Source organism: Oryzias latipes, chromosome 11, assembly GCF_053564925.1.
Source record: "Oryzias latipes strain Hd-rR chromosome 11, Olatipes_Hd-rR_3.1".
NCBI lineage: Eukaryota > Metazoa > Chordata > Actinopteri > Beloniformes > Adrianichthyidae > Oryzias > Oryzias latipes.
In genome coordinates, this window is record NC_136247.1 from 24,909,451 (window position 1) to 24,930,589 (window position 21,139).

At 39.6% G+C, this 21,139-nt stretch overlaps 1 protein-coding gene across 1 annotated transcript; it reads left to right on the plus strand.

The window, feature by feature from the left end:
- Positions 1-7,301: 7,301 nt before the first annotated feature.
- Positions 7,302-11,851, plus strand: LOC101173316 (uncharacterized). Its single transcript, XM_004073750.5, has 10 exons — positions 7,302-7,443; positions 7,795-7,856; positions 7,952-7,978; positions 8,052-8,084; positions 8,931-8,963; positions 10,284-10,316; positions 10,479-10,511; positions 10,665-10,694; positions 10,796-10,837; positions 11,166-11,851. The coding sequence occupies exons 1-10, from the start codon at positions 7,433-7,435 to the stop codon at positions 11,378-11,380; spliced, it is 519 nt and encodes a 172-aa protein (XP_004073798.1). The 5' UTR covers positions 7,302-7,432; the 3' UTR covers positions 11,381-11,851.
- Positions 11,852-21,139: the final 9,288 nt, after the last annotated feature.

Genomic DNA, 21,139 nt, shown 5'->3' on the forward strand with positions numbered 1-21,139 from the left:
CTATTTTACTGAGATTTTGTTTGATCATATTCTTTTTGTTTGTATATATATTTCCATTATTTATTTGTTTTTATTTTTCCATCCACCATAAAGCCTACACTTTCATCATTTGTACATCAGTAACTTGCTGCCCTAGTTTAAATTACATCTAATATGTAACTGAGTAATTTGACGGTGTTGTTTGTTTTACTGTGCTCATTTTTATTTTTTATTGGTGTGTAAAAAAAAAATTTAGTTTAAAGGAAATTTTAGACAAAATTTCATTCTTCAGGTTTGCCTTTTATTTGTCTGTTTGGTTTGCATTGATCTATTACTGTTTGTTTTGTATAAGAACCAAAATGCTGATACAAGAAATTAAAAATCAGACAATTCAAACTGCGTAATAGTTTGTCTTTATTACTAAAGAGTTTCTGTGTTTATAAAATATGTTAGCTACGATCTTAGAGCTGTGAACTCGCTTGCTTTGATCTAGTTTTGCAAATGCATCAACCTGAAGAGATTATAAGGCAAAACTGGACTGGAGTGAGGAAGAAACAGAATGGGTTTACATTAGAACTAAAGTTTTTCACCAACAAAAGTGGTGGAAAAATAAAATAGGATCATCTGAATTCAAACTATGTTGTCTTGGGAAATCCAGTACAACATCTGAGTGGTTGCTAACATTGCAGTGACCATTTTCTGTGTCTGTACCTGCAGTAAAGTTTAAAGAAAAGTGACATTTTTAACAAATACTTGTTTGAAAAGGCAGTTAACAAATACAAATATTAAACTTTTGTTGATTTATGCAAGAAAAGCATCTTATTTTACATTTCAAGTATCTATAGACAGCAAAAATGAACAAAGACGTGGATCTTTTATGTGAGAATTAGTCTTAGGAGTAATAATATTGAAGGGTTTAATAAACTAAACAAATTCAATAATAAAAAATGTGTCTTTGGTGGACAAAAAGCAGATCTCAACAAAGCAGACATATGGAGCAGTTTCAAAATAAAACAGGAAGTAAAGCAAAAGCATGATCTTCTATTGACCAAACGAAGAAAAAAATAAAGAACAAAGCCAGTGCATCCTGCCAGTTGGTTTCAGACTGTATGACTAGATGCAGACAGACACACTGAGCTTCAGTTTCATATCAGCAGATCCTGGATCGCTTTCATACGGTGATCCTGTCTGGTATGTCTGTAATTTTAACTGCTGATTGCGATCCGAGAGATGAGACTTATTACTGTGCTGGCAGAAGCTGAGCCTGACCACCATCATTCTGAACCTTCACCCACCCACTTCTCTGATCAGCCCTCCTCAATCCAGAAACTAATAACTGCCGGAATTCCAACAAAAAAAGCCCAAACATCCAATACAATAAATCCTAGAGAGAAGACACGTTTTTATGTTTTTAAAACATCAAGTTTCACACAAAGTTTCTCCTAAAATTTATCCCAGTTGCTTTGCTCAGTAGTGCTTGATTTGTTTTTCAAGTAATAGTAATCGTAAGTTTAACAAAAATCTGATCCCACATTTAATTCTAGAAAAATTTAAAGCTACTTTAGTTCATTTATTCAACATAAAAAGTGATGGAATGAACATCAAAAATACAAAGTATCCGGAAAATACTCACACATCAGATACAAGGCAAAAAAGCATGTAAAGAGTGCAGCAATACACCCAAAACCAAGCATAGAAAGTGCATCTCAGCCTTATGTATCAGCGTTAAATATAAAAATGTTAGGTTCAGTAATTATGAAAAATATATTATTCAATATTAGAGATTTTCCCAAAATTTTCTACAAAAAGGGTTAGGCTATGCCCTGGGGCAGACTCCTTGACTTCCAGGCTGAAGCTCCAACAAAGAGAGAAACCACTGTTCACAAAATAACCACTAGGGGCTTTTTTTTTCAAATAGAAATGTTGGTTTCTAACATTGCAGAGCAAAACGTTGGATTATCAGGACTAACTGTTTATTTTTATAGACAAACAATAGCATTTTTGCAGTAACTAATCATGAATAATCTCAAAAACAGGTGTGTCATCTGGAAAGAGGAAAGACGGTAAAGAGACTTGGTGGTGGAATGAGGAAGTACAGGAATGCGTCCAGAGGAAGAGGTTGGCTAAAAAGAAGTGGGATGTAGAAAGGACTGAGGAAGGTAGACAGGAGTACAAGGAAGCGCAGCGTAGAGTGAAGAGAGAGGTGGCAAAGGCCAAACAGAAAGCTTACGATGAGCTATATGACAGGTTAGACACAAAGGAAGGAGAGAAGGACTTGTACAGGCTAGCCAGACAGAGAGACAGTGATGGGAAGGACGTGCAACAGATAAGGGTGATTAAGGACAGAGATGGAAAGGTGCTAACAACCCAGGAGAGTGTACAGAAAAGATGGAAGGAGTATTTTGAGGAGCTGATGAACGAGGAAAATGACAGGGAAAGAAGGGAGGAAGATGTGGTTGTTGTGGAGCAGGAAGTAGCAGAGATTGGAAAGGATGAGGTTAGGAAGGCTCTGAAAAGGATGAAGAGCGGAAAGGCCGTTGGTCCTGATGACGTACCTGTGGAGGTATGGAAGTGCCTAGGAGAGACAGCAGTGGAATTTCTAACAAGGTTGTTCAATAGGATTTTAGAGAGTGAGAAGATGCCTGAGGAATGGAGGAGAAGCGTTCTGGTCCCGATCTTTAAGAACAAGGGTGACACGCAGAACTGCAGCAGCTATAGAGGAATAAAGTTGATGAGCCACACAATGAAGCTGTGGGAAAGAGTAGTGGCAGCCAGGCTTAGGAAGAAGGTGGAGATTTGTGAGCAGCAGTATGGTTTCATGCCCCGTAAGAGCACCACTGATGCCATTTTTGCTTTGAGAATGTTGATGGAAAAGTACAGAGAAGGTCAGAAGGAGCTGCATTGTGTGTTCGTAGATTTAGAGAAGGCGTATGACAGGGTGCCGAGGGAGGAGCTGTGGTACTGTATGAGGTCGTCTGGAGTGGCAGAGAAGTATGTCGGAGTTGTTCAGGACATGTATGAGAGAAGTATGACGGTGGTGAGATGTGCTGTAGGTCAGACAGAGGAGTTCAAGGTGGAGGTGGGACTACACCAAGGATCAGCTTTGAGTCCTTTTTTGTTTGCTATGCTGATGGACAGGCTGACAGACGAGGTAAGACAGGAATCTCCCTGGACAATGATGTTTGCGGATGACATTGTAATTTGCAGTGAGAGTAGAGAGCAGGTGGAGGAACAGCTAGAGAGGTGGAGGTTTGCTCTGGAAAGAAGAGGTATGAAGGTCAGTCGTAGTAAGACAGAATACATGTGTCTGAACGAGAGGGATCAAGGTAGAAGCGTTAGGTTACAGGGGGCTGAGGTGAAGAAGGTGCAGGAGTTTAAGTACTTGGGGTCAACAGTTCAGTGTGATGGGGAGTGTGGAAAAGAGGTGAAGAGGCGAGTGCAGGCAGGTTGGAGCGGTTGGAGGAAAGTGTCAGGAGTGTTGTGTGACAGAAGAGTGCCAGCAAGACTCAAAGGAAAGGTGTACAAGACAGTGGTGAGACCAGCTCTGCTCTATGGGTTAGAGACGGTAGCAGTGAGACAGAGACAAGAGGCTGAGATGGAGGTAGCAGAGATGAAGATGTTGAGGTTCTCCTTAGGAGTGACCAGGTTAGACAGGATAAGGAACGAGTACATCAGAGGGACGGCTCATGTTGCCTGTGTTAGCGACAAAGTCAGAGAAGCCAGACTGAGATGGTTTGGACATGTTCAGAGGAGGGATAGTGGATACATTGGTAGAAGGATGTTGGAGATGGAGCTGCCTGGCCGGAGGGCAAGAGGACGGCCAAAGAGGAGATATATGGATGTCTTAACAGAGGACATGAAGTTGGCTAATGTTAGGATAGAAGATGTTCATGATAGAGTGAGGTGGAAAAGGATGATTCGCTGTGGCGACCCCTGATGGGAAAAGCCGAAAGAGAAAGAATAATCTCAAAAACATCCCAAACACTCATGACTTTTAAAATAAATGCCACAGAAATCCCTAATATCATTACCTATTCTCTTAAAGTGAGCCAGCGTGGTTGAGTTTTTTTGTAAATTTATTTCCAACAATACATAGAAAACAATAAAAACAACAAAAAAGAAACCAACAAAGGAACATTTTTATATAGATCATCAATTTATAGTTCAAAATGGAGTAAGAAGAAATTAAAAGTTTTTCAACCCTACCCCTAACATATATTTACCTTAAGTGTATACGGTATAACCCACATAGCACCGACTTTACATACCTTTCATTGTCATCAACATCTGCCCGCATCATCATACACACACAAAGATCTACACACAAACACGTACAGTGTTTGTACTGTTGTTCAAGCGTAGCACATCATTTAGACTGTTCCATAGCTTAACTCCATATATTGCTGTACAAAAGCTCTTTTTATTATGTGTGCCTTGAGTTCTTTAAAATTATTTTGTTTTGTCAGACTATACCTGCACCCAATCTGTCATGAAACATTGACTGTAAATTTTCAGGTAAATTCTGTCTTGCTTTGTCAATCAGTTGTATTATTCTGTGTTCTATTAGATCCAAAAGTTTTAGAATCTTTGATTTTAGAAATAACAGATTAGTGTGATGTCCATAACTTGAATAATGAATAATGAATAATTCCTACTGCACTTTTTTTTGTCTGTCGATCCAACAGTACAGACGAGCGTATCGTTCCCTTTCTCTGAACCTTGAATCCCCGTAAAGAACAACCCACACAAACTTTTCTTTCTGAGCTGCGTCCAAATGCCACTGCCAGTACTTTAAGCCTTAGCCAGAACTGCCCCTCTACGTAGACCCGGTTGTCTGCGGACGGAAAATGGGCAAATCTGCAGGGGCACACAGCCGGTCCACACAAAATATCTACTGCAAATCTCTGCACCTGGTGAACCGTAGATAGAAAATGTTCATGAACATTTTTCTCTACGGGCATGCTGCGGGCTACAGGTCGAAGTGAACACATAAAACACGTAAAAGTAAGTAAGGGTGAAGTAGTTGAGAAGCAGGCGTGTCGTACAGAGTTTCCTTTTTTTTTTCCAACCATCCACATCCTGTGGACTGCACAAGGACCCTGTTGGTGCTGTTCACGTAATACCCTACCGCCCAAAATCTCGCATGTAACTTGACTGAACACACAACAGCACAGCTACTGGTAACATGTACTCTTTTTTTGGTTTACTTGTTACAAACAGATGGAAAGAGGACCAACGATGTAACCAGGAGACAACTTTCAAAGAGAACCCATTTTTTTGTAGATCTGTTGATCTATTTTCAAATGGTCTTTTAGTTATGATTGCGCTGTTTATGCCACTAGCTTACAGCCCCTCACAACCCCGACCTAACATCACTGCTGCAACAAAAAGGGCGAGCAACATTGGAACCATCCAGTTTAGATCCAGATTCCAGCTCAGACGAGGAAAACAAAGACGTACATGAATGTATCTGTCTGCAAGTGGATGCATCAGAATGGAGCGGAGCAGGGAGCTTGTGGCCCGCCCAGAAGATTTTCTAGGTAAAAAATACGAACTTTTTCATACTGCATTTTGTCATCGGCTCCCGATTCACAGCAATTTGAGTAAAGAGATACTCAGAAATGCAATTTTGTGCCTTATTTTCTTAATATATGTCCTCCATCATCAGAAAAATGCTACAAGAACGTTTTAATAACACCAAAAACACCATTTTCATCAGAGTGGGTCCTTTAATAGTCTTTAATGAATATGCTAAGCAATACGTAAATCTACAGTGTAACTCACAGAGCTCAGTAAGGAGTTTTCTATGATGTGGCAATGCTTAGAGTCTAAACATTAAGTTATGGTCTCACAGCTAATGTCATTAACACCGTTCAGTGTTGTCTAATGCATCATGGGAGCTGAATCCATAAAAGAAGCAATAAAAAATGAGTTCTGGCAGCTTATTCCAGGTGTGCTGCTTTTTTTCATCAGGGGATCCAAATCCTATAAGAAGGTTTTAAGCGACAAATCAGTCCGCTCCTCTTTTGAATGGGGTCTATACATCCTCCTATGGGATGCTTTCAGACATACAGAGGTTGGAGGGATGGCTGGTTGAAAGGATGGACTGATTAATGGATGGAAGCTCTATAAACATGTAAATCTGACCTTACAGAGTTTCAAAGTCGATGCATTGGCTGAATGAAGCAGCGCTGCTTTAAAAAGCCTCCTCGCCCCGTTCAGTCAATTCTCCTTTTACACAGAAAGACATTGTGGGACAGAAGAGGCTTTGATACACAAATACCACACAACCCCTGAAAAAAAAAGCCCCTTACCTACAAAATTGCCTCTGTAAACCCCCTTACTACCATTATCACAGTGTGTGTCCGTGTCTCCAGAGACACAATCCACTTTAGCGGCTTTTTCCATTACGGCCTCACGTATGTTCACACATGAACACTTGTGTTCCCCGTGAGTGTGCAAGTCGATCCGCTGTTGTGTTGACGAGCATCCTCAATGGTAAAGACTATGTGTTGTGAACTTCATTCGCACGCTGTGGACTCTGTGAAAGTCTGTATAGGTTTGCCATACGATACATCTCTCAGACACAGCCTCATTTTGAAAGTCGTCGGAGAGAAAACCCGTTTCGATAGGTGGTACAATCCATTCTTTGGCTGATTGAGGTCAGTGTTGTGGATCAGATATGAGCTGGCTTTGGTCTATAGTTCTCCTGGCCTATAGTGGATCTGGTTCCAGGCGAATCGTTATTGTTCTGCTCTAATTATTCTGAGGGTTCTATCGGTGGATCTGAGTCGCTGAAACTCGACCCGCGGCTAATGTCCACACTGAGTGTGTTTGTTTGAAGGGGATTCCCTGGACTGTGAGGTCGCCAGGAAATTCCACAAAAACCGTGGGCTGTTTCTTCCTCCATTGTGAGGACCACTTTGAGGTTTCGCCCGAGGTCACAATATTTCTTTGATGTTGAGGAAACTTTGCACGTTCTGACAGAAATTATAGACAAAAATGAACCGTCTCATACCCATAACAGTTCATAATTATTGAATCGAAAGGCTTAGAGTTTAAAAAATAAAATTATTTTATGATTTTGACATTGTTTTTATTTCCACCAAATCCACCTCAAGTCTCATCCTAGCCTCTAATTGGAGCACAAAGGTTACTTTTCTCATATAGAGGAACTTTTTATCTTCTCTTCCTTCTTTTGGACATTAAACATGGAAACCTGAAACTCACATGGACACACACACACCAAATACACACTAAGCGGCACACACTATAGTCCTTCCTCTGGCCGGCTGGCATTTAGGCAGATATATAAACCGCCACCGGATGCTCGGGGCCAGAATATTTCTGCAGTGCAATACTGAAGTACTGTAACAGTCGGCTGCCTGCCTGAGCGATCCCCTGTCTGCCCGCCTGCTGAACAGATCAGAGACCCGTCTGACCTCAAAGCATCATGCTCACCAGGTACGTCCATCCTTTCCTCCGTAAAGGCCATGAAGTGCTGCAGACTTTCCAGCAGACAGGATTTAGACCTAAAAATGACTCCGAAACGAGAAAACGGAGAGGAAATCTTTGGGATTTTTAAGTGATCAACATCTCTTCAAGTGTAAAGAAGGTGCAGAAATGTAAGCCAAAGAGGAGCAATAACTTCTTAAAAATGAAAAAGTTTCAACATTTGTTTTTGTTTCAAAGAAAATAAACTTGAAAACAAAAACAAAAAATACAAAAATTACTGAAATTTTGTTCTTCAATTGCAAAAGATTGAGTGAAAAATGAGTCTTTTCCATGAATTAAAATGTTGTCTTTGTGTTTCAGGAACATATTTCTTCTATTCTCTTTGTTTGTTCTGTTGGTGAAGGGGGACCACGACGCCAATGGTGAGATAAAAATAATCCCCCCAACATCAATTAGGATGAAAGCATCCCATCATGGGATCACATTGTTTCCTAATTCACCTTTATGATCTTTCCAGATGCAGGAATACAAGCCATATCGACAGGTAAACCTCCTCTCTGCTTCTCATCACTTATATTATTAATGTCTAATTATAATCTGTCTCGCCTTTTTGTCAGATAAAGACTCAACTTCTGATGAATCTCCAACAGGTGAGGACCAAAACTCACACTCTGAGTTTCAAGTTTGTCAATTAATACAAGTTCTCTGTTCTTGATCAAAGACTGGAATAGAATTGTGGGTTAAATGCTGGGATTACATGTAGATATTTGTTGGTTTACAACAATACCCAAAAAAATCACAAAGAAAAAGCTTCAGAGATAGAAAATAGGGTGTTGACTACAAAAACTTAAGGAGAAAATAGCAGTGTCATTACTAATAATCAAATAGATGTTTGCAGTAATGCAAGCAATTTACTTTTAAGGTCACATTAAAGTAATTAAATATAGTGATTATTAACAAAGGTCAAGTAGAGTTTGATTAAGAAATAGATGATATAGATCTGTTAATAACATGGATTTCTGTGGAAAGTTACCCTTGTCTCTCATTTCACATCAAATGAAAGAAAACGGTGGCAACAACATGGAGAAATGCATTGTTATGCTATAACAAAAGAACTACTTATTTTATAAAGTTAAAAAAATTACAGATGTGTTATAGGAATTTCAGAAAACAAAAAGAAATTAGAAAAATAAACTGTGGTGTACTATTACAAAATAATTACAAATTAACTTAATAAAGTAAAAAATGTGTGTCTTCTGTCTTGTTATCTGTTAGTCTGACTGAAAATGAAGTTTTTTGCAGGTATTACAGTAATGTAACATTCTTAAATCAATTCATAAACCCTCGGGAAAAACATATTTTTTCAAATATTTAAAAGTGTTCAATCATTTTCTTCAATAACCAGTAGAACCTCAAAAATGATAGTGCTGTTGCATCATGGCCTGCAGGCCTGACCTTCAGGTTTTCTCACTCAGCTGTTGTGTTTGTTGTTGCAGAGAGCATGAACGTTGTGTCTGCGGATCAGCCTGGTAAGACTTCAGATCACGTTTATCACAACAATATATGGAGAACCACCATGTGCACAAAAACAGGTTGAACCTACTGAGATTCATACTTTAGTATTATAAATTTGGAAAAAGAAAAATTGAAATAGAGATGTTTTTAACCCCTTTATGCCTGATTTTATCTCCAGATGTATGAAAATATATTTTTAAGTATTATTTTCCTTTCAAACGTGCTATATTACATGGATTAAATGGATTAAATTAGCGACATATATGGTTAATGAATTCACTCTTTTGCACACTGAGTGCTGTTTCTGTTCATTTTTCAGATAAAGGGAAGCAGCATTTGTCTGCCAGAAACTGTTTAATAGTGATGTTTGGAGCATTAACACCAATATTCGCAGGAAAAAAAATACATTTTTCTCAACCAGTTGTTTTTTAGAAACAAATCATCTGCAGGAAACAGATAAAACAGCAGGAAGTCAGACCTAGAAACACCATGAACCTGGTTTATTTTCAAAATAAAATAGCTCTTGGAAGTGTACAAAATTGAAAATGACTTTTCTATAAATTATAAATCGCTTGTATAAGTTACCTGAGTTCCTACAAACCAAATAAATGTCTGAAAAAAATGATACATTTACTTTCTAACGCTTTTCACTTAGCATTTTTATGACAAAATAATACATTTAAGTCCACCTGGTGTAAACGTACAATCATGGCTTATCATTTTGTAAATAAAATGTTATTCAGTATATTTTTTGTGTCAAAAATCCACATCTAAAATAGTTACTCAAAATCAAAAGGGAAAAAACAAATAAAATTAGGGGGAAAGTGTATGAAATGCGTTTTCATGAGATAATCTCATTACTTTTTTACAGCCGATGCAAAAATCAGTATCAGTCAGTGGTTCAAACAATTATTTTTATTTTCTATTTCAGTTTAACATTTTTTGTCCAAATAAAATGTTTTTATTTTGCTTTCGCTTTGTTTAAAAATTTGATTTAAAAACAGAATTTTGAAAAATGAAGATACGAAAAAGCACAGCTCCCACCAACTTTCAACAGTAGGGGTCACAGTTGGCTAAAGTTTTAATCATCCAGAATGACACTGGTTAAGCTTTGAGTGAACCATGACACTAGTTAGTTAGACTGACCAACACGATCCTGCTGAAGAAATGACATTGGTGATCTTTCAACCAGTGACTTTTATTCTGAAAAACTGAAATATGTCGCAAACAAGAAAAAACAATTTTCCAGATTCTGTTTTCATTTCTTATATCTAATAAATATTTGTAATTTATCATAAATGTACTACACTTATGTCTTATGTTACTTTTTCCAGATGAATCGCATGTTTATGGAGAAGGACCTTCAGGTGGGTACAAGATAGTTTCCACCTGGTAACTTTTTCTGTGTCATCTGTATAATGGAAACGTGGTGGATCATTGTTCACCTGTAGTTTACAGGTGGATCAGGGCTTTGGTTCTGTGACTCACCTGTACAGAAGTTCAACAACTCTGTTTGTGTGTTGTTTCAGATCCCAGCAGTTCCCATTCAGAGACAGCAGACCGTGAGGAGAACTCCCACACTTACACTCATCCATCAACCTGTCCACCCGTCCACAGCCTTACACTTCTTAACCAAACATCCACTCATGCTTGAACTTATCTGAAAAATGCCCATTCTTTGTTTTGATTCCATTATTTACTTTTATTTTTTGTAGCCCCGTCAGCTGATCAGGTGACAGCACCTGGTGAGAGCAGACCTTTGGATTTTCAGTTTTGACATCCAATAAAAACATGTGTGAAAGTGAATTCTAGCAGATTTATTTTGAAAATTCTTGGTTGATTTCAGAGCCGGCTGTGGCCTCTGCCAGCAGCGTGGAGGAGGAGGACGGTAAGACTAAAATATGCTAATTTTGTACCCTATCATCAGTGTTTCTACAAATAATAAATAACAGATTTTGAACACAGTAACCAGAATTGAATAATATAACTTAGTTTCTGTTCATGTGCATTCCCAATTATTACAATAATGATGTCATCGTATGACAAAATCTAAACAAAAAGCCTCTGTAAGATAGTTTACATTAAGAATTACACTTTAATTTATCAAGTCAGTAACAAATACCTTTAGTGATTAATATTTGCGTATCTTAAATGTTTAAAATAAAAAAATATGAAAAAATAGGAGCAATGTTTGTCTCCCACTGCTTGTGCTGCAGAGGACGAGAGCAACGACTCAGGAGAAGCAGGAAGGAAGAAGCCCAGCTCGCGCTCAGCCAAACCTCAGGGCCCCGCCCACCTCCAGAACAGCCCCGCCCATATAATTCAAATCCCCGCACTCCCATCGCAGCCAATCATCATCCCACAGCCCAAAACTTTGGTGAGGAGCAGAACATCCAAGAGAAGATCCAGGACCAACCGCCGGCAGATATAGCTCAAGCATCAGTGCTCACAGAGACACAAACACACACACATATGGAGACACACACCTGATGTACTGTATGAACACATCATTGACCCTGCACGACCCTGGGTCGTGTGATTGGTGGCGCGGATGTCTGGCCACTGAGCTTTGATGTTTGAATTCCCTCATGTTCAGTATGACTGATTTAAACAACATTAGACGGGAAATAATTTCAGAAAAACGACGGCGAGTCGCGTTGATTTGTCAAAACTACTGCAAACGATTAATTTTGTGCCATTTTATTATCAGATTAAGTATTTTAATCCAAGAGGGTTTTGGTTTTTGTGACTCCAGCAGACCTCAGAGTATTAAACCTGTTCAGTTAATCACTTTTTGTAACTTTTATTTCTATATAAATACTTTAAACGGCACAATATTTTTCTCTGTTTGGAATTTGCATCTTATTGTAAATGAAGTAAACCTAACCCACTCCAATGAAAACTGTGTTTTTGGTGTTATTAACATCTTCTTGTGGCATTTTTGAGGACAAAGTAAGAAAATTAAGCTTAAAAATTCAATTTCTGAGTATTTTCTGAGCAGTCAAAAAATTGCAGTTTGATAAAGATGGTGACGTAAGGGCTGGCCAAAAGCTCCCTGAGTTTTTAATACGATCTTCTTCCACAAATGATCACTTCCGTTCACAGAAAAGCAGCCGTTTAAGAATTCATGAAAGGAATTGTTTTTGTAGGACGTGTGCAAAACCCATTTGGAAAAACATCAGTTTTTCCCATTTTCCACTTCCTTACTCCTTAATAAAGCAACATTCCTCAAAAACTGCAGGAAGAGGAAACTTTTATTTAATATGTTAATTAGCATTAGAGTAACCCAGCCACAAGGGGGCCAAGACAGAGTCTCATTGTGCCGGTCCCAAAACCAGACCACTACAGAGGGTTGTGTTAAGAAAAGCAGGAGACGTAAAATCTTTTCCAAACCAAATGTGATAAACAGACCTTTTAACCCTTGTGCTATCCTAGGCACTTTAACATTGGGAGTTGGGTCATCTAGACCCACTAGACAGTGCTCTGAACCTTTTTTCTTCAATGATTTGTGATCTTCACTGGTGTCCATGGATTACATGAAATCTTTCCACCTTTATCCACCTTTGTCATGGTAGGGAGAACACATCAATGTAAGGGTGGGGTCATCTAAGATAGCACAAGGGTTACAGCTTATTTGCTGTGGCGACCCCTGGAGGGAAAAGCCGCAAGGAAAAGATGAGAAGAATTAGCATAGAGTGCATGAAAATGACAGGATTAGCCCTTCATCATGTCTGGGCTGAGAAAAACCCATCAGCAAATGACTTTAGAATGACTTTGATTAGATGTTGACGACCTGTTCAATAAAGCTACTGAGCTAGAAAGAAAACTAAATGTAAGTCTAAAAAGTCTAAATTTGAAGAAGCTAAAGGCCTTTTAATTCACTGAGGCAACCTTGAGACGCTCACCACAGTCCTGGAAAGGAACACCGTTATTCCCCATTTTTACAAGAATCAGTGGTTCTGCTCAGGGGGGCCGGTTTAGCTCGTGCTGGTTTGCAGCACCCTCCATCCGTGAAACCAGGGTTCAACTCCAGGCTGCTCCCTATTCCCTTCTCTGCTGCTGTGCCAATCCCAAGCCCGGTTGGATTGAGAGGGCTGCATCAGGAAGGGCATCTGGCATATAAAACATTGTCAAGTTAACCATGCGACTCATCCTCAGGGGAGGGTTGTTTTGCCGTGGCAACCCCTGATGGGAGAAGCCGAAAGTGAAAGAAAAGAGTGGTTCTGCTCAGGTTTCCAGTGACGATAGGTCCTGCCCTGTGCCGCCATTTGGTTGGATAAATCCATGGACTTTTATTTTTGCTCCTTCTCGTCAGATCCATTTGACCTTGTGTGTTGTAGTACGAGTTGTGCTGTAGAAAACCACAATCTGAATATTTCAGATTGTGTTTTGGAAGGATGTCATCTGCATAAAACATGACCTTTAGTCTAATGAAGGAGTGAACAAACCTTCAACATTTTGATGAAAAGAATTTCATCAAAATCTTTGTGGCTATTTACCTATTTAGGTGCTCTGCCTCTTCAAATAAATAAATATTAAAGAGATCTCTGTATTATGGTTTTTCTTGTAATTAGTGGTTAGATTTGGGGAGTGATGGTGTTCCAACCCCTCAAAGGAAATGCAAGTGTATAGAAAGCTAAAGAAAGTATGAAGCACCTGTCAGGATGTAAAATGTAGACTGGATCCATTACTTCCACGCTGCTAAAGAAACAGCAGGTGATCTTTTCTTTTCTTTTTAATCAGAAGCTGTCGCAGGAAGAATTGTCCCAAGAACATCCAAAAGACCGCACATCCACCTGATGATATCCATGGAGATGGAGTGTTCCCGAAGACAAAAAGGTTCAGTATCCAATATCCAGATAACAAAAAACATAAATCCATCTGACGGAGAGACCCAGCGGCTGGGAAAAATCCATGGTTAAGAGGCAGCAAGATCCAAATCCAGAGATTGTGCCAAAGAAAACCAGCCTCACAGGAGGAGAGGATCCTCTAGGAGTGATTTGCCAGGGGGGGGGCATGAAGCTTGTTACTTGATAGGAGCTGCAGCCGGAAAGACAACACCACCATCAGCTTCCTCCTCATCACACTCTGCCTACTTAGCTCAACCTTGAGGCCTTGCGGTTAAGGACATAGACCTTAAGCTGGAGGGTCACTGTGCTGGTAATGACAGACTGATACCTGGAAGGGAGCGGAGACCCAGAAATCTTTGTTTCAATGGGTGCCTTTGAGCAAGGCCCTTGGCTCAAATTGTTGCTTTCAAGCTATAAGCAAATATAAAGATGCACTGAACATCTCTTTGGTGTGAATGTGAACACAATCACTGTCTTAATGAGTCTCCACTGAGTAAATAAAGTTAAAAAAAAAATGAAAACTGTGGTTTGGATGCATCACTCCTAACCAGTCATTTGGAGGGTTATAAAGCGATCGTGTGACTTGGCCACTTGCACCCATACAGGGGTCGACTTTGGGGTTTTCGGTTGTCTGGGTCCGGAGGGTTGTAGGGAGGAGCAGCTGCACTTTAACCCTTGTGCTATCTTAGATGACCCCCACCCTTACATTGACGTGTTCTCCCTACCATGACAAAGGTGGATAAAGGTGGAAAGATTTCATGTAATCCATGGACACCAGTGAAGATCACAAATCATTGAAGAAAAAAGGTTCAGCGCACTGTCTAGTGCAGGGGTGGGCAATTCCAGGCCTCGAGGGCCGGTGTGTCTGCATGATTTCCAGATAGTCTTGCCCTACTCATGAATGATTACCTGGTTCAGGTGTGTCCAGCCAATCAGAACATGCCAGAGCAGGGTATGCTGGAAAACATGCAGGAATGCGGCCCTCAGTGCCCACCTCTGGTCTAGTGGGTCTAGATGACCCAACTCCCAATGTTAAAGTGCCTAGGATAGCACAAGGGTTAATGGAACCACAGGTTAATCTTGCAGTTCCCTCAAGGCTCATTCAACCATCTGATGAAAATGGAACGTACCATTATCGTAAAGTATTCGTAAGGCTAATGGAAGTTGCTCACACTTATGACGTACGGGTGTAGGTGTCGTACGGTGTCCTTACAACACACTCTAGTTGTTAGTAAGGTGTGAGTACTGCCTCCTTACTGACCGCACACAAATTGCCTTACGCAAGAGGTGTGCACGTGATACACAAGTTTCCACATGATTGGACACACATCCAATCTGATCCAATCTGATTGATTAATGAATGTTCTATTGTTTTTTGTTCTATTGTTTTTTGTATCAATGTAACGCAACAGACGGACCAGTACCAACAAGGCTTAATAATGCTTTTAATGTGTAAGAAAATACCTGAATTTAACGTGAACTCCTGGCAAAGTTCAAGTTAAAATTCATTTAGAGTGAACAGAGATTTTACACAACAGTCAGGCTTATTTGTTTATTTCAGATAATGCAGTTTGTCAAATGACCACTAGAGGCTGGTTATTCATGTTAACAACCCAAAATTACCTTTCATGTTCTGTTTTTCCTCAACCTTTTGATGTTAAGCTTGGAGGACATGGCATCACCAGATCAAGCTTAAATTTTGACATCCAAAGATCATGGGTCCAGTGTGTACATGTGTACAAACAAATAATTCTGAGACTAAATTAGTTGGCCAAACAGTTTTGTGCACTTACTGTCGACACAGGAGTTGTGCAAAGCTGTTGTTTGTTGGGGGTCTAAGACAGACTCTGGCTCAGGGACTCCCCAGCACAGAAGACCATCTGTCTTTTAACAGTCCCAGTCAACTTGTAACTGAATCCTCAGCTGCTGAAAGCAGTGCCTCCATCATATTTCTCCCCTGTTTGAGCCACACAGAGTTCGGAGAACTCACGGTGGATCCTTCTAGATCCCAAACTTCCCCTCCCTCTTCTGAACTGTTTCCGTCTTTCTTTTTTTCCCCCAAGGTTTAAATCTTAGTTGGACTCGAGCTAAGAGCGTGTATTTGTGTGTGACTGTTGGTAGATTTTTGTTGGGCTGAACTTTGTTGCTCCAGAAACAAAACAACAGCCAAGACTGAAAAAAAAACAAAAAAAAACAAAGCAAAGCTTCAGTGAAACAGCAGCGCTCCCTCCTCACATGCTTGCAGAGTGTTATCACTGAAGGTAGCAACAGACAAGGACAGAGTCTGGCATGGAGACTGACTGAAACCACCTCCTCTTCTGGAGTTTTCCTTGAAACTGAAACCATTTTTCAGTTGCTGCTAATATAAAGATCTGCCCCTAGCTACTTTAGAAAAAATAATCCACTTTAAAAAAAAGGCTGTTTACTATGGGGAAACGCATGCATGAATGATTGGTAAAAGTTTAAAAATGTAGTTTGAATATCTTTGACAAAAACAGTTTTTGTAAACACCCCCTTTTTGGGGAGTAGCCTAATCTGACTTACAGAGGACACCAACTTCTCCACCCGTCCCTTCACCTCTCCTCCCACCTCCACTTTTTTCTTTCATCACTTCTCTTTGAATTGCTTCACCTTTTCCTGTTTTAGAAGGACTGTCACTTTGGTAATTGAAAAAGTCTCCATCAAGAAATTCATCTGAGGATGTGTTCAGACTGGAGAAGTCTGTTGGTCCGGACCAAGTCCTCTTATCGGTGTTTGGTCCGGATCGAGTCCTGAACCTTTGCGTTTGGTCTGTATTCAGACTGCCGTCAAATGGACATTTCTGTTTCGAACCAAAGCTTGTAAACAAAACCATGTGAATGAAGATCTTTTCAGTCATTGGCCATGAATTACGAGGGCGGGGCAAAGGCAGAAATTTTAACAGTCCTACACTTTGCAATCTTTTTTGGGAATTCAGGCAAACCCAAGCTCAGTCTGGTTGGAAACAAATCGAGACCACCTCGAAAGACGGGTCAGAGAGTGGTTCCAGGTAAAGGGACCAGGATCCGCTTGGAGGAATTCAGGCTGAAAATTTGTTGCGGATTATTGGGAGAAACGAACTTTAGTTCACTTAACCCTTGTGCTATCGGCACTGTGACCCTTGTGCTATCTTAGGCACTTTAACGTTGGGAGTTGGGTCATGTAGACCCACTAGACCAGGGGTGGGCAATTCCAGGCCTCGAGGGCCGGTGTGTCTGCATGATTTCCAGATACTCTTGCCCTACTCATGGCTGATTACCTGGTTCAGGTGTGTCCAGCCAATCAGAACATGCCAGAGCAGGGTATGCTGGAAAACATGCAGGACTGCGGCCCTCAGTGCCCACCTCTGCACTAGACAGTGCTCTGAACCTTTTTTCTTCAATGATTTGTGATCTTCACTGGTGTCCATGGATTACATGAAATCTTTCCACCTTTATCCACCTTTGTCATGGTAGGGAGAACACGTCAATGTAAGGGTGGGGTCATCTAAGATAGCACAAGGGTTAAAGTGAAACAAATGTGTCCAGTCTGAATACACTCTAAAAATTTAATCTGGCAATACTTTGGAGAAGACTGCAAAAACTGTTTCATACTCCTGAAAAAATCCCAGACAATCAGAAAATTCTCTATTACATCAGATTTATTTTAATAATTGTACTTTAGCCTCCAGAAAATGGTGAGACATCACTTTTTGTGTGTTCAGGGCGATGGTCTCATCACTGTTGTGGTATTTCTGTGGGAATTTTCCTTCTTCACTCCTGATTTCTCTTCTCTTTTTGTCAAGATTTTCTGCTTTGAATACAGTTTTTAAAAAATCTGCATATACATAGATTTGCATTTTCGCTATTCTGGCTGAATGTTCAGCTCTGTTCTGCACACATCACTGCAGGGTTTAACTCACGCCACCTGAACCAGGTTTAATTCTGGTTTCCAATATTTGTGAACAGCCACAAAGATAAACAACATCAATTGGCCAGAACCATGTTTTATGATGAATTAGCCTTTAAATTTTTACTTCTTTTAATATTCACTCGAGAATTTTTGTGAGGAAATATTCCATATTACGAGGCGCAGTTTAATTAGGGGGTCTATTTCTTTACTTAAGCCACACACAAGGCGCACCTTATTATAAGGCGCATAAAAGGTAACAAAAGCAAAACAGTGAGTTTAGTTGAAGTTTATTTAACTATCCACTCACATTATTTTTAATCAATCGTCTCCAACAATCTATCAAAGTTCTTATATTTGGTGACTGAATTAAATAACTGCAGTTTCGGAATCAAACATGCCGAGTCCCCTCTCATCGTTGTCGGACTCCCGTCTCGTTGCCAGGTGCTGTTCAGCAATGGCGCCGCCTTTGATGAAAGCAGTGGACTCCTGGACTAAGATACTTTAATGTTGGGCGTGTCAGGATGGGAGGGCTGGTGAGCGTGAAGGACCCAAAATGCAGAGACGGAGGCACACGGTTCCAGGGCAAGGGGTTTATTTAACAAAAGCCGCTGCAGAGCAGGGTAACAAAACAAAACTCACTGTGGGCAAAACTTGAAAACATTGCATAAGACAGACATGGCCATGCCAGCCAGGGAAGAGACGTTAATGGACGAGCCCCAAGAGGAAGGCAGAGACAAGACTTAAATACAGACAGATTGGAACCAGGGAAGTAAAACTCAAAAACATGACATGCGGGGAACCTTTCAAAATAAAACAGGAAACAGAATTCAAACATGACAAAAAACAAAACGGGAAGCAAAAACTAATACAAGGAAACCCAAACCATGACAGGGCGGGCCACAAGCTCCCAGCTCTGCTCCGTTCTGATGCATCCACTTCAAAATAATCAGGCACTTCCTCTCGTAGGCTGCTTGAAATGTGCAAATAACATTTCTGTTATTAGTGCACTTGGGTCAGAAGACTGTGGCACCCTGTTACCAGAGTCATGCGAGCAAAAGAAAAAAAGAAAAAAAACACTTTCAAGTCGCTACAGAGACAAAACACAAGTTTGAATGCAGACTAAAGCCGGTCATGTCCAGATTTAGGTTAGATGTGTGCCAGTATCAGGCCTTCAGTTTTGTTCTGTATTTGTTTCAGAAGAAAGCCATGAATACATACGTATATAGGAAGTGGCAACTATTAAAAAAACTGAAAGTGGTGAATTAAAATGATTTGTAGTATACATAAGTTGAACTAGATTAAGGGAAAGAAATAAAACAAAATGGAGATTCTAAAAAAAGAAATCACAGATTTTAAAGGTTCAGTGTGCGTAAATATTGTTTTTTAAGCAGCAAAGATTAAAATCTCAAAGCTGATGTGAATTTGACAGGAGGACAGAAAATAAGCAAAAATGAAATGAAGAATCCTAAACAAAAGAATGGATGTTTCCTGAAAACATAGAGTTGAGGTGAATTTGCATTAATAGGAACGCGTTTGATCAGATAGACGGTGGTTCTAAAATGAAAGTTAATCCATTTTAGGCAGATAAAAGCTGCAAACTACAGTTTACCTTATCATAACACAGTAACGTATCCTTTAAAAATAAAAGCCAAACAGCCATTATATTATATAATCCCATTTTGGACATTATTTGGGTCTTGATTCATGTATTCAGAAACAAATTAGAGAGCAGAGCTCCATGTCCGACTATGGTTCCCTAAACTAAAATCTGAGGTGTGATGCAAGCCTGATTAGAGGCTGTTAGCATGCTTCTGCACACATGCTTTTACACAAAAGACTGATTTATCTGCTCTTTTCTTACTGCTTTTTGTCCTTTTTTGACCTTAACAATTACTCCAGTGGATACCTTTTGGTTTGTATGTTCTTAATCCTTACTTTAACGCATAGAAAGTTAAAAAAAAGCAGAAGGTTTTTGAAGCTTTGGGGTTTTTTTAAAAATTGGGAGTTTTGGGAAAGTCACAAAAGAGACAAAGGGAGATTAAAAAAATACCAGCAAGGAGCAGATCTAGTGCAAGTTTTCTTTTGCACAAAACCTCTGAACAAACCTTTGGCTTCATAAAGCCTGAAGATTTCCCAGCAGGTGATATAAACAAACTAAATGATTTAAAAAAAAAAAACGTAACCTGAGAGCTATAATTGTTATTCTGACAATGAAATAAATGACTAAGAACACACAATGACTCATTTCAATCATCTCTGAATGCCGTTCTGGTCATTTATGGTGTCTTTGTCTACATACAGAGAGTCATTTGCGTTAACCTGGACTTTTTCACAACAGACACATGGGACCTGAAAGCCCTGATCTCTACAGACTCACAGGTTGGAATTTTTCTGTCAAAAGTTTAGTAAATCTATGTAAAGGTCAAGAATAACTAACTGGAGAAGCTTAAATCTATGAAATAACTGGTAAAACAATGAAACAAAATATTAACAGTTTAAAAAAAATGCATAGATCTGTTCAGATTTTAAGAAGCAACATGTTCCAAAATAACATGCACATAAAAGAAATGAGAAATAAATCCACTAGCATCTTTAAATGTTTGATTTAAACACAAAGGGGAAAGAAAAGTTCAAACTTTTAGTTCAACCTGATTCTCCTCCAATATTTTCCTCATTTTTATGCAAAGATGCTAAAAATGAAGCATGAAACCAGAATTAAGATTTTGTCAGATTCCTAAAATGGCTGAGAAGTTGCACTTTTTCATGCAGAAGCATTCTGCAGGATGCAGAGCCGGTCACTTGCTGCTGCACAGCAAGAATGATGCTACAGAGTCTAAACTTTAATATCAAAAAACTGTCAGAAACTGCTGGCGTAGGACCCAAAATGGAGGAGATACTGTTGGCTGACAGAGACAATTAATAAATAAAATTAAACATGAAAACCAATGGAGGACACAAAAAAAAGAGTGAAAAAGCAGATGGAGAACCAAAAAAAACAGACACTTAAATAGACTGAAGGTCATTACCTAAACGAAAACAGCTGTGGAGGATCATCAGCATGAATCTGGTGTGACCCAAAGCAGAACATGATCCAAACACAACTGACAAAACCTAAGCCAGGAGCAGAATCCTCACAAAAACACACAAAATCTGTACTTTTGAGATTTTGTCATGTAATTTGTAAAAAGACCAGAGACCAGAGACTGTCCCCTCATCCCAGCAGTAGTTTTAGATAAAATGATGTAACTTGAGTAACTTTGTTCTTTTCTACCTACCTTTTTTACACTACTTAAAACCCAAAAGTCAACTGCTCGACCTAAAGCTGAGATGTTGACACGTCTCCTGGGGAAGAAGCTAGTCGTTCATTCAATCGTTCAAAGGTGATTATTGATTTTACAGATGAGCTGTGGATCCAACAATTCCACTCGCTT